Source organism: Metarhizium album (assembly GCF_000804445.1).
Source record: "Metarhizium album ARSEF 1941 chromosome Unknown scaffold_1, whole genome shotgun sequence".
NCBI classification, from domain to species: Eukaryota; Fungi; Ascomycota; class Sordariomycetes; order Hypocreales; family Clavicipitaceae; genus Metarhizium; species Metarhizium album.
In genome coordinates, this window is record NW_024467575.1 from 1,229,001 (window position 1) to 1,244,469 (window position 15,469).

General features: G+C 54.9%; 5 protein-coding genes across 5 annotated transcripts; 4 read left to right on the plus strand and 1 right to left on the minus strand.

Annotated features, from left to right (window-relative positions):
• Positions 1 to 730: 730 nt before the first annotated feature.
• MAM_00345 (chitinase) lies at positions 731 to 1,918 on the plus strand (the record flags this gene model as incomplete). Its single annotated transcript, XM_040819144.1, has 1 exon — positions 731 to 1,918. One exon carries the CDS (start codon positions 731 to 733, stop codon positions 1,916 to 1,918), a length of 1,188 nt encoding a protein of 395 aa, XP_040682409.1.
• Positions 1,919 to 3,328: 1,410 nt separating this feature from the next.
• On the plus strand, positions 3,329 to 4,124 carry MAM_00346 (Pre-mRNA-splicing factor ISY1; the record flags this gene model as incomplete). Its single annotated transcript, XM_040819145.1, has 2 exons — positions 3,329 to 3,331; positions 3,387 to 4,124. The coding sequence occupies 2 exons, from the start codon at positions 3,329 to 3,331 to the stop codon at positions 4,122 to 4,124; spliced, it is 741 nt and encodes a 246-aa protein (XP_040682410.1).
• A 2,054-nt stretch (positions 4,125 to 6,178) lies between these two features.
• Positions 6,179 to 7,828, plus strand: MAM_00347 (uncharacterized protein; the record flags this gene model as incomplete). Its single annotated transcript, XM_040819146.1, has 2 exons — positions 6,179 to 6,228; positions 6,283 to 7,828. The coding sequence occupies 2 exons, from the start codon at positions 6,179 to 6,181 to the stop codon at positions 7,826 to 7,828; spliced, it is 1,596 nt and encodes a 531-aa protein (XP_040682411.1).
• A 547-nt stretch (positions 7,829 to 8,375) lies between these two features.
• MAM_00348 (homoserine O-acetyltransferase) lies at positions 8,376 to 9,890 on the plus strand (the record flags this gene model as incomplete). Its single annotated transcript, XM_040819147.1, has 1 exon — positions 8,376 to 9,890. The coding sequence occupies one exon, from the start codon at positions 8,376 to 8,378 to the stop codon at positions 9,888 to 9,890; it is 1,515 nt and encodes a 504-aa protein (XP_040682412.1).
• A 715-nt stretch (positions 9,891 to 10,605) lies between these two features.
• Positions 10,606 to 13,816, minus strand: MAM_00349 (magnesium-translocating P-type ATPase family protein; the record flags this gene model as incomplete). Its single annotated transcript, XM_040819148.1, has 8 exons — positions 10,606 to 10,879; positions 10,937 to 11,084; positions 11,137 to 11,254; positions 11,311 to 11,382; positions 11,433 to 12,449; positions 12,506 to 12,721; positions 12,774 to 13,346; positions 13,421 to 13,816. The coding sequence occupies 8 exons, from the start codon at positions 13,814 to 13,816 to the stop codon at positions 10,606 to 10,608; spliced, it is 2,814 nt and encodes a 937-aa protein (XP_040682413.1).
• Positions 13,817 to 15,469: the final 1,653 nt, after the last annotated feature.

Below are 15,469 nucleotides of genomic sequence, written 5' to 3' on the forward strand. Positions count from 1 at the left end.
GATCCTTTGCGCAACCCCGTACGCTTGTAAGGGGCAACACTGACCGGAGTGATGTGATGATGCCCATGTGGCGTTTTGGCCAGCAGCTGCTTTGAACCCCGGTCCCTCAGTCTCCTGGCCTGAGTGAAGACAGAAAGGAAAAGGCCAAGGGAAGAAAAAGGGAATACCGGGCAAGGAAAGGAGACCTTTGTTGCCATGGCGCAGTGGCGGCACCTCGGCGTTTATGAGCCCCGGTGCCCCTTTCAAAGATCCAGATAGAGACCGAAAGGGCTTTGGAGAATTCGTCGCATATCGACGGGATTGTCGACGCCACAGACAACGGCAACGGCGGCCGCAGATGCATCTGAGAGCGCTTGGCGACAGTCTTGGTGCAATGATTGGGCACAATGGGGGATACGTGAACAAAGGAAGACGATCGATCATGCGCATGTTCCGCACAATGAGGAAGGGCGGAGGAGCAAAGTACGCAACGGGTACAATGAAGAAAAGGAAAAAGAAAAATCTATGCGACACAGAGAGATTATGGACAAAGATGGAGGATGTATTCGCGGGTTCTGGCGTGAAGGAGGCCTTTTCAGCAAAAGTTTACGCGACTCTTTGATGAGCTCGTGTCGAACAACGCCGACTTGCTGTTCACAGCCTGTTATATAGAGCGGGCGGAATGCTCTCCAGGATGGCTCTTCATCTTCACTTCAGTCATTATCAACAGGACACGACAAACATTGCAATAATGCGTTTCGGATTCGCAGTTGGCGCAGCAGCGCTGCTCTCGTACGCCTCTCCGGCGCTTGGCAACGGGCCCATCTTCGTGGGATACTATCCGACTTGGAGACATGGAGATATTTCCAACATGGACTTGTCCAACTACACCCACATCAATGTTGCCTTTGCGATACCAGAGAAGAATGGATCTCTGTCGTTTGAGGGCGACGCCTTCATGGACAAGGTTGTCACCAAACTGCAGGGCGCCGGCTCAAAGGTGCTTGTGTCAGTCGGCGGATGGGCGGGCTCTGCCCACTTCTCAACAATCGTCAAAGACGCCGCCCTCAGTGAGGCTTTCACCACGAGCATCCTTCACATGATGAAGAAGTATAAGCTGGACGGCATCGACATCGACTGGGAGTTTCCGGGTCTCCAAGGAAGTGCCTGCAATGCCGTCGACAAGGAGAACGACGCGACCAATTTCCTCAAGTTCCTGACGAGCTTGCGAGCTAAAATAGATGCGGCCTTCGGGAAAGGCAAGCTGATCACGTTGGCACTGCGAGTACAGCCCTTTGAGGGACCCGGCGGCAAGGATGTTTCGGGATTCGCCAAGGTGGTTGACTTTGCCAATATCATGCAGTACGATCTGAATGGCGCGTGGGGAGAGACGACCGGTCCTCTTGCCCCCTTGAACTTCGAGACTGGAAAGGGCACACAGCTCTCGTTTGCTACTGGAGCAGATGACTGGATCAAAGCAGGTTGGCCGGCCAAGCAACTGACAGGCGGCGCCGCTTTCTATGGCTTCTCAGTTACGGCGCAGAAGGACATGGTGGCGGCTACTCCCAAGAACCAGTACCAGCCTTTCGCCAAGGAACGCTGCAAGGGTGATCAGGAAGATGAGATGCTTCGGGAGCCATGCTCCAACGCGACAAAGGCGTGGACTGGCATCTGGGCCTATAAGAATATTCGAACCCAGGGGCTGCTGTCTTCGCCTACCACGGCGAGTTCGCCCTGGGTGAGGACTTTTGACAACAAGACCATGACCCCATGGCTCTTCAATCCTGAGAACAAGACTTTCATCTCGTATGAAGACCCAGTGAGTTTGGCGGCCAAGGCCAGGTTTGCAAAGTCCAAGGGACTCGGCGGAATGATGGTGTGGAGTGTTGAGCGTGACTTCAACGGCGAATTGTGGAGTGCGCTCACGGAGTTCAAGTGAAATGGCTGGCGATGAGGCAAAGTCATTTCGGACGCGGGCTGAAGATTTCATGCAGCTGGTTGCTGGTCGACTGAAAGCTGCCGAGTCCGTGGAAAGCGAACGATGGTGAGACGGATCCTGGGTTGGACCGAAGGGGAGAAACAGTGGCATGCCATGTCTGCGGCCGTGCGCGTTACGGACATTGCACGGCGTCGTTACGACCATGTATTCGGGGAGAAGAGGCGAGACAGGGAGGCTTCAAGTAGCTAGCACTGAGAAGGAAGACGAGATTGAACTTGAAGGCAAGCGGACCAAAACCTGGCCAAACTGGCTGTGAGGAGAGCAACGTGTAGCAAAACCCAGCAGAAGAAGAGAACGCACCCTCAGATCAGCTCTCTTACGTTCTCACCGACAACGCGCGGCTCGGACCGTAGTCCTCGATCGTAACAATCATCGTCGCTGCTGCCTGCAAATTTGGCTTTTTGGACCTTGATCATCACCGGGCTTGTGATTCTTTGCTCCAGTCTTTCCCCCCAACACGCTGTCGGAACGTACCTATCCAGCCTGCTCCGATTGAAAACTATAATTCATCAAGGTCGCTGACCCGACCACGCATCTGCCCAGGCTCGATGAGCGAGGACAGATGATTAGTGGACTCGTCTCTGATACAAAGGCTGTCTGTCATCGCGGCTCCTGTGGACGTGGTAAATTTGACAAGTCTCGCGACGGGGAAAGAAACGGGACCCTGCTCAGATCTCTGTTCTTAGCCTGGTCCTTTGCTCGTCAGCGAGTTTCGAGAAACCCAGCTTGCGGCATCCCTGCTCTGGCGTGAGATTGTCCTCTTCATTGCAGGAGTTCGTGGCGACTTGCCATCATGTTGAAGCCAGCCCTGGCTTGGCCATGTATGCGTCAGAGTCGTAGACCAGTGGGTACGGCAAGACGTAGAGGACGATGCATGCAGCCGCAGGTAATTATTTTGATGGCCATCTTGTGACTGGGCGGGTGGCCGCTTTGATGCGTGTCGATTTGCGATAAATCAGGGGCGAAGAAAGTTCATGGTATGGGCGGGAAGGGTCGTGAACTCAATGAGAAAAACACAAGTCTATTTGAGCATAAAAAAAACCAACAGGCATGCCAGAACAAGGCCCTGTCAGTTCAATAACACAGCATGGAAAGGTAAAAAAAAAAAGGGTGGTGACAGCTGTGAAGGGTTGAAGCTCGAAGTTGCATCCACATGCGCGAAAGAATGGCTGATTAAGTAAGACCTTGCAGGTGTGGCTGACTGTGGCGAGTGCCATAAACCCATCCCGCGTCGTTGCCCGTTGCCTTCGCAAGTCGTAACCATCGCTTTCAACACTTTCAACAGGCAAACCGCCGCAAATCCACCATCTCACAGGTTGCAGACGCTTCCCAGCGTTGAAAACTAACAACATGGTACCGCTGAACCACTCCCGCATAGGCTTGTGAACACTCAGCTGACGCATTTCAGGCACGGAATTCAGAAAAGGCCCAATCCATGCTCTTCCGCTTCCGTGAAGCCCAGGCTGCAGACCTAGGCATCATCGACGCCGGCCGTGCACGTCGCCCCAAAGGCATCACCGAAGTCGACTCGGTGCCGCTCTGCGAAAAATGGCGTGGTCAGGTGCTCAAAGAGATCTCGCGCAAGGTCTCTCGCATCCACGACCCTGTGCTGAGCGACTACCAAATCCGCGACCTCAACGACGAGATCAACAAGCTCATGCGAGAGAAGCACATGTGGGAAATACAAATACGGAACTTGGGAGGACCAAATTACATGCGTACAGCCGGAAGGATATTCGACGAGGAAGGGAGGGAGATACCAGGCGGCGGGAAAGGGTATAAATACTTTGGACGGGCCAAGGATCTGCCTGGCGTCAAGGAGCTCTTTGATGCGGCCAAGGCAAAGGTGGGAAAGAAGGAAGAAAAGCCCCTCGAGGAGAGCCGGGAGATACGGAGGAATGTAGACGCGGCGTATTATGGATTTGCGCCGGGAGAAGAGGATGACGCGCTGTTGGCGTACGAGGCGGAGAAAGAGAGATTAGCCATAGAGAATCTGTTGAAGAATGGGCCTCAGGAACCTCCCGAGGGATGGGAAGCTCTGCCTGGCGACACTGGAGATGGACGGGTATGGGACTTGCCAACCATGGAGGAGGTTCAACAAGAACTCGTTGAAAGGAGGAGGCAGAAGTTGCTGGACCAGTTGTAGGAATCTGGAAGCTGTAAAGGTACTCGCCTGAGCTTGGCACCGACATTCATGAGCTTACGAAATGTTTTTGTTATAAGCTTTGCGCACCGTTGCCTTGTCGCGTGACCGGTCTGGGCGGGACATGGCCCCAGACTTGCCGCATGGGAATCACAGACTGCGCCGTGATGAGGCGCAAAAAACTGAAAGTTCGCACCCAAGCACCGGCAGATACCTGGCGTCGCGGGGCTTTTTTCCTTGGCGTTATACCATTTAGGATCACGGGCGTAATTTCAGCAACTCGCGTGCTAGAAGGACCAGCTTCATAGTGAGTGAAATCCAGAAACCATGGCGTGCAAACTGTTGTGAGGAATTGTGACTGCCGATCGAGGGCCTTGTTCGATTGACGCCGGCCGGCCAGGCTCTGGTCTGGTGGGATCATTTGGGAGGCAGCATTTTGGGCGTCGATCTTTGGGCCATACAAGGCCCGTTGTAACATCATAATGTCCTTCATGGGCACCACCCGGCCCTGACGCCTGATAAGATGGCCATGTCCAAGACGATTAATGGGTAGAAACGAACGGTTTGACTAGTCGTCGGCGGCCTCAACGACTTACCACAGGACGAGGTGCCTTTGCATGCTGAAAATGACGAGACGGCTGTTCTACTGAACATGATGACCGATATGTGTGCTTAAACAAATAAAAAGAAAGAAAGCCGAGGCTGGCGGTCTCGTGCTAGCTTCAGGGGCTGACCAGCGCGAAGCCCGAGAAATGAACCATTGGCATGACACGACCCGACCCCAAAGTCAGGGAACAGCGTCGACGACCAATTGGAAGCTCGATGTGCTTGCTTCGCCACAGACTCGAGCAACTAGTAGGAAAAATAGCCTGAATGATTGATTACCTTGGTGTCGAGGCCAAGAGCTCTGGCTGGCAGTCCTGGGATCGAGTAATCCGGAACAATTGACATTTGTTGGCGACAGAGGGTCTGGACGAAGGCCACAGAATTTCGAGCAGGCAACGAAGAGTGCCGACAGCCATGATGGCAGGTGTTGAGCACCTCAGAGATATATTTCCCCGAGAGCCACGCAACAACAGCGCGTGGTCCTCGTGGCGATTGATTCTGGCCAGGGGTGTTGGGTGCCTCGGGAGAAGTCCGTCGTGGCGCTAGGATTGAGATGAAGATGGAAGAGCTAGGCCGAGGACGACGCAAACTAAATCGTTTCGCGAGCCACCCCATCGTGATCGTGAACTGGGTTGGACCCTTGGCTGAATCCCCCTGACTTTAGAAGTTAACGTTTGAGCCTTGGCTCCGCTTGTGTCTCACCGTGTACGAATCGCTGGGTGCTCTGCGACATTGCAACCCCGGACGAGTTCAATCTGGTCTAGACTCCAGAGCCTCGGACGGCTGCCATCTGGTATGCGGAATTCGAGAGCGAGTTGCGGGTTCAAGAAAAGGCGACAAAGGGGCGGGAGAAGAACTAACAAGGCGAACGCCGGTGGCAGCCGGTGTTTGCTCTTCGGAAATAGTTGACTCTTATTGGCCAAGTGCCTCTGGCCTTTTTGCTTCCCCTCGGTTTTCCCATCGTCACCTTCAACCAGCTTCTCTGGTGGTTCGTTTTGCTATCATTTTGCTTGGCCTCTCACTGGGACACATGCGGCCACCTCCCAAGTGCACCAGGAATTCCATTCTCGTGCCAGGCCTGTCTTCTCTGTCTCGCCGCCAAAATTCCGCACCAGACCGTCATATACCCAATGCCTGCCGCCCATTACCATTCCTGTCTTTCATCTTGGTCTTCGAATACAAAATACAGGCTTTTCCCAATCTTGGTGCTGATGCCCGGAACAACACAGTGACTGCGACGGACATGTTCGCCGAAGTCCTCCATGCGCCTCTCGCTATTACGCCCTTCATCAATTCGCTCGCGCGCTGCTTCAACTCGACATAACAATCAGAAACTACCTCATTGACAGATCGATACCTTTTAATATGTGAGTTACGCCTACGGCAAAGGGTGGGAGCTGGCACTGAGACATGGCAGTATAATTGTAATACGCTGCTCGCCAAACCTCAAAATGGTGTCACTCTTTGGACTGAAGCTCGGGAGTGACAGGAAAAAGGCGCAGTAGGTTTCCCGGAGCCCCAAGCAAACAACGACTCCTAACTGTCGTCACACTAGAATCAAGCAAGCCCAAGGCAATGCCCCCCAGAAATGGAGTCGCTTTGACCAGTACGCCTTTGACGACAGCCAATATCCCGGCAATAATCTCTCGCGACCCCGATTTCGGTCAACTACAAGACCAAGCACCGCGCATTCGACTTCAAGTATGTCCAGTTGGCGAGCTGTGTTCAAAAATCCGGCCGTGACTTCATCCATGGCGGACTTGGCGTCTCCTCGACGACGACCCAGTGTGGGAAGTTTGCGCCATGTCGCCTCAGATTGGAACACAAGACCTGGTACAGCTTTCCCGGCTGCATTGCAAACCAGTGGATTCCAGCCCGGAGTACCTAGCAGAACGCCGGGAAACCAAAAGGCAGGCTGGATAAGTCCATCGGATATTCACCTTTGCAAGAATCCCGCCAACATCCGACCAGCCACACCCCTAGGACAAAACCCTTTTGTGACCGCCCCTGCTACTCCTCGCTCTCCAAAGAGTCCACTTGCGCAGTCCGACTTCGAGCAACATACGGGTAGAGGCGAACACGCCAACACCAGTGCCCTGCCTTTCACTGTACACAATGGCAAGTTGGACAAAGAAATCGTGACCCAAACTGCGAATCCGTCTCCGCCGCCGTCAGACACAAATTCAGAAGGGGCACTGTCACCCGTCAACGTGCCTGCCTCCGAAAACCGTCCCCCGCTCAGCGGAGGGAACGCGCCGAGTGCCTTGAAGAACGTGGATATGCCGGAGCCGATATCTATACCCAGTCCCGAGGGTCTAATCGTTCGAAGTGTCCGGGCACGGCGAGATACATTTGCCTTCCATCAACCTCGTAGACAAAGTTTTACGATGGAATTCGAGGGAAGCAACAGAGCAACAGTGATGCATCCGCCGAAGGAGGGATTCAGTGGCAACTTTGCAGATTTCGATTTCGGCCAAGGCGTTGCCCGGGCCGCCAGTAACACGAGCGCAAGGGAGGTGAAGCCAAGCTTTGATGCTGCAACAAGGCCGAGCATGTCATCCGAGTCGACAAGTGCTATGCCACCGAGACCACTGCAACCAGTTGTACCCCCTCCCGCAACAAATGACGTTGAAGTCACGGCCATGGACGCCTATGGGCCACCAGCCGACTCAGGAATCGGCTGTTCGAGGAGCGAACCGACGCCACGACCTGCCGAGAATTTGGGTCGAAGCGCATTCTCGAGGCCACCAATGGAGGGGGACTTCCCCATGTACAAAGGATTGCCACGCGGCCGACAGCGAGGACCACGGCCACCACCACTGTCATCTTTCGATGACAAAAATGCCTTCAAGTTGCCAATGTGGTCGGGGTTCGACCGGTCCGAGCCTCGTCGGTCTGCTATTCCAGCGCCTCTGACGCCCAGTCGCCCGAGTTCGAGCAGAAGTCCCAAAGCTGGCCTCTCTACGCCAACGTCGGCCACAGCTCCACGGATTCCGAGCCCAACATTTTCATCGTTGGCTCAATCTAGTTCCAACTCTGGCGATACGTTTGAAAAATCGTTTGGTATCAATCTTGACGAATATTTCAATTCCCTACCCTAAGCGGGTTCCCCTCCATCGACAGACAACCAAGTTCCGGGCGCGAAAACGGCACGACCACGACCGGCACCGGTTACTGTACCGCCCTCTCCGAACAGGGTTACCAGCGGAGGTTTGAAGTCGCCAGCTTCAACAAAGATCCCCCAAGCCTTTTATCTAAGAGAGAATGCTAGACGTACATGACTCATGGGCAATTCAACCAAGGGTGAACACTGGATTGATTTCGTTCACGGGATGCATGGGATACAGAACATGTTTTATATTTTATAGTGTATATATGTGTATATTCCCCCATTACGTTGTTTCTTGGCCTTTATGTCCCGGCTTCCTATCCGTGCGCGGCTACGCCACGATTGATTCTCACAGACCTGGGGGCACGTGAAATGGTGTGCTGATAATGACTAAGCACCTCGACCAGCGACGTCGCCCCCGACATCACATCAGGGTTCATGATATTCAACCTCACTCCATGGTATCAGCGTAGTCCGACCGGTCCTGGCTCCCATTTGCATCTCATCCAGGCAAATAGAGTCATTGTATCATTGCGACAATGGCGCCCCGGTCCGTGGTCAACACCACCCGGCACATCTACAGGACCCTCGCACGGCCGGGACCCTCGAGGCTCGGGGGCATCGCTAGGATTCAAAATGCCCCGTTTTCCTCGTGCCTGCGAGCACGGGCCGGTACGGCCTCGAACCCGGCAATGGCATTTCCCTGCCTGGACGCGCTAGAAACCAGGTCCGCCAGCCTGCAAGCGAGTCGGTCCTCGTCGGGCCCAGAGCCCAGCTACACATCTGGGCCGACTGAGACGTTCCACTGCAAAGACGGCTTGCTCCTCGACTGGGGCGGCATCCTGCCCGAGTTCACCATCGCCTACGAGTCGTGGGGGGCCATCAACGCAGACAAGTCCAACGTCATTCTGCTTCACACGGGGCTGTCGGCATCGTCACACGCGCATTCCACCCCGGCAAACCCCCAGCCCGGCTGGTGGGAGAAGTTCATCGGGCCCGGCGCGCCGCTCGACACTGACAAGTACCATGTCGTCTGCACAAATGTCATCGGCGGGTGCCACGGGTCCACGGGGCCCAGCAGCATCGACCCGGGCAACGGCGAGCGGTACGCGACGAGGTTCCCGATCCTGACCATGCAGGACATGGTGCGCGCGCAGTTCCGCCTCCTCGACCACCTGGGCGTCGACAGGCTCTACGCGAGCGTGGGCTCGTCCATGGGCGGCATGCAGTCGCTGGCGGCGGGCGTGCTCTTCCCCTCGCGCGTCGGCCGCATCGTCAGCATCTCGGGCTGCGCGCGCTGCCACCCCTACGGCATCGCCATGCGCCACACCCAGCGCCAGGTCCTCATGATGGATCCCAGCTGGAACCGCGGCTTCTACTACGACGGCGTGCCCCCGCACGCGGGCATGAAGCTGGCCCGCGAGATCGCCACCGTCACGTACCGCTCCGGCCCGGAGTGGGAGCAGCGCTTCGGCCGCCGCCGAGCCGACAGCTCCAAGCCCCCCGCCCTGTGCCCCGACTTCCTCATCGAGACGTATCTCGACCACGCCGGCGAGAAGTGGTGCCTCGACTACGACCCCAACTCGCTGCTCTACGTCAGCAAGGCCACGGACCTGTTCGACCTCGGCCGCGAAAGCCAGCTGGCCACCAGGTCCCGGCGCCGGATCCACCGGGACGGCATCCGCGCCGGCACCCACGCCACCGGCGACGCCTCGTGCTCCCTCACGCTCCCCCCGCGGCCCTACGAGGAGCAGCCCCCCGGCGAGGTGGACACGTCGGAGCCCCTCGAGGCCGCCGGCTCGTCGAGACCACCCGAGGACCTGATCCTGGGTCTGGCCGCGCTGCGAGACACGCCGACGCTCGTGCTCGGCGTGGCGAGCGACATCTTATTCCCGGCGTGGCAGCAGCGCGAGATTGCGCAGAGCCTCCGCCTCGCCGGGAACAGGGGCGTCACGCACGTCGAGCTGAGCGAGGCGACGAGTCTCTTCGGACACGACACCTTTCTGTTGGATTTGAAGCACGTTGGCGGCAATGTCAGCATGTTCCTGGACTAGGCGCCGAGGCGCGTCGATGCCGAGAGGCGGTGGACGCTGGATATGCCGACGGCGCAATGTAGGGTGGGATTGTTTTGTCTTTTTAGCGTAAATACATACCATGTGTGTTAGTGATGGGACCATCTGTGGACATGGCATGTGCCATTGCCGTTGCTTACAGGGATTCACGGACATTTTGTCTACCGGGCCCTTGTGAGCCGATTCTTGAAAGTTTAGCCTTGAGCCCATCTTGGTGGAGTTACGAGGGTGTTGCATATAGCTTGGGGTAATGAATGAGCTGATACTGATTATTCATGTGTATAGGAGGAGATTATGTGACAGATGGTCGGGAAATTGCACGAGTTTGTCGCCGTCCAATGTCCAAGCATTGGACTCGAGCTACGGTTCACCAGGGGGCGACGACTGTCAGGAGCCTGCTTCAGAGGGCACATTTATCAATTAGAAATCTGCGGCATTCGGTCAAGGGCAGCTATCAGCGGATGTTTTCGCCATGGCTCAATGGTTACACCGAATGACCATCTGGACAGTGAATGACGTAAAATTGACGCGCACAACTTAGTTCCAAGCACTTGATCGGTTGAAGTTTCAAAACAAACTTTTGCTTTGCAGGCACTGTTGAAGAGCCAGCGTCGCCTCCTTGTGCCAAGGCACCTGTTAAACCGCCTTCATCCCAACACCGTACATATCGTTACTGGACACGAGTCGTCTAGCGCCTTCACAACCACGTCTTGAAGATCTTGATGTAGATCATCTTCACAATCTGCACCTCAATGCAGTACAGCAGCAGCTCTGCCACCAAGAACCCGACGTACGACGGCGCTGGCTGCGCAAAGCTAAGGCCGCGCTGGATTGGCGGGATCCAAGTGAGCACGAAGCCAATGACCATGACGGCTGTAGTAGACAAAGCAAGCGGCATCGAAGCGCGAGACTGGACGAATGGGATTTTGGGAGTTCGCAAGAGATGCACGATGAGAGTTTGGGTAAGAAGACTAGTTCGGCGTCAGATTAGACCTGGGAAAAGGCTGAAGAAGAGACGAGCAACGTACCCTTGCAGGAACCAGTGAGTCTGGAAACGCCGCACGTCGACTACATTATCCGCGGTTTGGATGCCGTAGAAGAACCAGCCGAGGGAGAAGGTGAGAATATCGATGACGGAGCTGGTTGGACCTAGGATCACGACAAATCGGAGGAGATCTGCTGCAGTTAGCAAGGCCTGCACTGTCTAACGGCGATGGCCTGACATTACCCCATGTCTTCCACGTCTTGGGCGTGGCCAAATACTCGGGGTCGATCCGATCCCATGGGATGGCAATCTGGCTAACGTCGTAAAGCAAGTTTTGCGCCAATATTTGAATACCCAGCATCTAGAATCTGTTAATCGGGTGACTTCTGCCTGCCATTGGCAGAACAAGAAACTTACTGGAGTGAATGGAAGCCAAGCAGAAGCCGCAAGCATACTAAAGACATTGCCAAAGTTGGAAGAAGCCACCATCTACGTGATGTTAGTGCCGCTCGACCAAAAACCGCATCGGAACATCCTACCTTGATGTACTTGATAGTGTTACCATGAGTAAGACGACCAGTTGTCACACTGGTAACAATAATGCCCAGCCCTTTTTCCGTCAGAATTAAATCGGCACAGTCCTTGGCAACGCTCGCCCCAGAGTCGACCGAGATGCCCACATCAGCCTTCCGAAGTGCAATACAGTCGTTGATCCCGTCGCCCAGCATCCCAACACAGTGACCGGCCTTGCGGAGACTGCCAATGACAAGCGCCTTTTGATTAGGAGTCAGCTTGGCAAAAACTTTGCAAGTCCTGACCACCTTGTCGAATTCATCCGTGTCCTCGAGAAGCGCCAGTTCGGGCCCAGTGATTGCCAGCGAATCGTCGTCGTCGGAGCCTTCATCGCGGCCGATCAGGTCAAGGCGCTGACAGACATTGACCGCTACGGGAAGCGTGTCACCCGTGAGGACTTTGACCTCGACACCTAGTTTCTTCAGCTGGGCAATGGATTCGGCGGCGTCATCCTTGGGCGGGTCGATGAAGCTGATCATGCCTTCGAGGACCATGCTGGATTCGAGTTCGTGCAGACCCTCTTCGTCTTGCTTGCTAATGTCGCCAATCTGCCTCGTCGCGACCAAGAGGACACGGTATCCATTCTTGTTAAGGGAATTTGCACGCTCTAGGAGGGACTGCTTAATTCGAAAGTCGAGAGGAGTAGAGACGGCCCCCCGTCGGACCGTGCTGCAAACACGTAGGACCTCTTCAAAGGCACCCTTGCATATGAGTAGGTTGGTTCCAGTCATCCCTTTGACCACGCAGGCAGACCTGCGGCGCTCGAAGTTGAAAGGGATTGCGGCAACTTTCTCGTACTGGGCTGTGTTGACGCGACAGCCATCAGGCATACGGTAGTCCAGGATGGCGCCGTCAATGTTGTTACCATTAGAGCCCTGGACCATCGCATCGACAGTCGCGAGTTTCAAAACATTGACACTTGTCTCGCCGTTGCAATCAAGATATTGACACAAGGTAATTTCGTCCTTGGTCAGGGTTCCGGTCTGTTCAGGTCAGCGTCGACATTCCCAAGTCGTGATTTGAGAAGTCATGTGCTCACCTTGTCACTGCAAAGGACTGTCATGGCACCCAAATTTTGAACCGAATCGAGTCGCTTGGAGATGGCCTTCATCTTGGAGAGCACGTACGCGCCACGGGCAAGGTTAGCATTGACGATGGCAGGAAGCATCTCAGGAACCAATCCAACGGCAACACTGATGCTGTAAAGAGCCGCCGCGTCCCAGTCCTTGGTAGTGTATCCGGAGATGCCCAGCACCTGAAAAAGGTTGAGTTAATCGTCTACATCATTTCGCAACATAATGACTTACCAGTGGGACCATGGTGAGCATGAATCCGATCAGCATATAGCTAACATGTCGAATACCCAACTGGAAGGAGTTCGGTTCACGCCGTTTCTTGAGTTCTTTGGCCATGCTCGCAATCAAGACGTCGGCACCAGTTCGAAGAACCAGGGCCACTCCATTACCTGAGATGACGCTTGTTCCCATGAAGGCAATGTTGTTGAGATCGAAAAGGGTCGTGCCTTTCTCACCAGATACGCTGGGTGTCTTTGGCACCGGGTCGTTTTCTCCGGTCCAGGTTGACTGACTAACTCGAAGGAAGTTGGCTTCCAAAATCAAGCAGTCAGCTGGCATTACAGAGCCGGGGGACAGAACAACAACATCTCCAGGGACAAGATCACGCTCGGCAATGGTCTTGCAGCTTGCCTCGCTCGGGGGAGACATCTTTTGGCCCAGAGCCATGTTCGGCTGGCGACGAACGTCAAGATTACAGGACACCGACGCCTGAAGCTTGAAGACCGCCAAGCTACTTCGGTACTCTTGCCAGAAACGCACGGCTACGGAGATGATGACCATGACAAGCAAGACGGCGAAGCCTTTCTGCAGAGAACAAGGTTAGTAAACGGCATCTTGATTCGCGCTTTCCTTGAGAGACTAGGCGGACAAAGACGTACCCAGTCTCCTGGCGGAATAGCAGCAGTGATGATGGCCAGGACGATTAGAAGAATATTGAATGGGTTCGGGATGGCCTTGAGAAGAGTAATGAACCAAGAAGGAGCTGTGTGAGTCGGCAGCACATTTGGCCCCTTGATGGATCGGCGGGCATCAGCCTCTTCATCGGTCAGTCCATCCCGATGAGTCTGCAAGTGATCGAGTACCATATCAGGTTCCATTCCGGCAAAGGCCGTCAAAACAGCCTCAGCAGAGGTCTCTGTGGCCGGCGAGGGGAGCATAAGCCATGACATGTTGGCAGGCCATGAAGCCTTGGGGGAGAACCGAAAGCGAGAGGACAATGCAGTCATCAGAGCAGACTTGCCAGCCTTGCCGGTGTGGTTGGAGAGAAAGGGCATTGTGATGCTGGTCCTACGACAGGCGAGAGGGTCTTCATGCCAGTATAGGTGTTTTCGAAAGACGGCGTTGGATTGATCAACACGATTTGATCACAGGCAAGGCACTGAACAATGACCAATGTCACCAGAGCGAGACCCTATGGTGGTTGGTAAGGACTTGGTTGGAGCTGGGATGCAACAGTCGCCGCCACGACTGCTTGAACTTGGATCACAATAGCCTCCAGTGTTGCGATGATGACAGCCCAGCAGAGTGAGCCGTACGCGAGCAAAGTTGCGAGGGCGAAGAGTAAATAAAGAGAAGGACGGGGCGAGCGTGTTGCGTGATCCAGGAACTGCTTATCTCAGGTAAGTCGATTGGATTGACGAGGATAGGGACAATGGTGTTCCTTCAACAAGCTGCAACAAGGATTTATCGAGGAGAGAGCGCGCGAGGAGGCATGGACAGGAGAGAAAAGAAGAAAAAAAATTTAAAAAAATTTCGTGTTCCACGGCGGCGGCTATGTGTGCGGTGTTTAAAGAGACATGGGCGATGCTGGCCTAGCGCCTTCTTTGCTCCCCCTTGTCGGTGCTAGCCCGTGCTAATATCCCGGCCTGGTCCAACTCAGAGCTTAGTCTGGGTGTCGGGAAAATACTACTTGTAAGAAGAGTACGGAGTACTTCGTACGGAGTAGAGCGAGTCGAAAACGTGCCAAGGGTCCCGACATTTGGCCTCGGCCTGAATCTGTAGGAGAACGTTTTGTCACCAGACTCACCAGTGTCACCCCTCTGCCCAACAGAGCAGGGGGTTGCGTTCGTTTCCTCCCACGTTGTCTTGTTGTCTTGCCTGCAAATCCTCAAGGTATTCGGGGTGTAAATGGCAAAGCCATGCCATGTAGCCATGTATGTCATCTTGTTAGCGTCTTCTCCCGCATCTCGAACAAGTCTAGAGGCTGGGCGAGATGACGTTGACGCGTTTGGGACACGCACCATCTAGGTGTATCTTGTTTGTACCTCATCCCCGATGTTGCCTGGGTGATGAGGGAAAAATTTTGCGCTGGTTCGTAGAAGGCTAGAACTTGAAGAGTGGCGGTGCTGGAGAAATCGCAAGCGGAAAGGCAAAGGATCGAAGAGGCAGGCGTAGGCTAGGCTCCTATCGGCGCCATTGCCGGAATGGCGACAAGGATGATTATTGTGAGTGCTGATGAGGGCCTTGATTGCTCAACATGCTGGGCGCCAGTGGCCCGTCCCTGGTCCGTCCCTGGCCTCGACCTCCATGGCCCTCCCTTCCAGAGTGAGGGGGAAAAGCCATGTCGCAAGCCTTTTTTCCCGACTTTTGCGACCGTCGAGGCCCAAATGTTCCTGCCAACCATGGTCACCGCCGCATGTTGAGATGCCCCTTACTCCGTAGAATGGGGTTTGTATGCTCAATGTCGCTCAGGGCTGTCAAGTCCAACGTGTATTTTTCAATACGTATTTTCCTGTGTCGCTCCTACTCGGTCCAAGTCGAGAGGGTCATGATTGCCTCAGCTCCAGTCCCAACAGCCATTATTCTTTGGCCCAACGCTTGGTCAGCTCAACATCGATACGAGGCCAGCGACCAACACGGGGCCGCCTCTGGGAATGACTTACGTGCCTATTGACTCCGCGGTACTCCGTAGTACTTTCTTTTCAGTC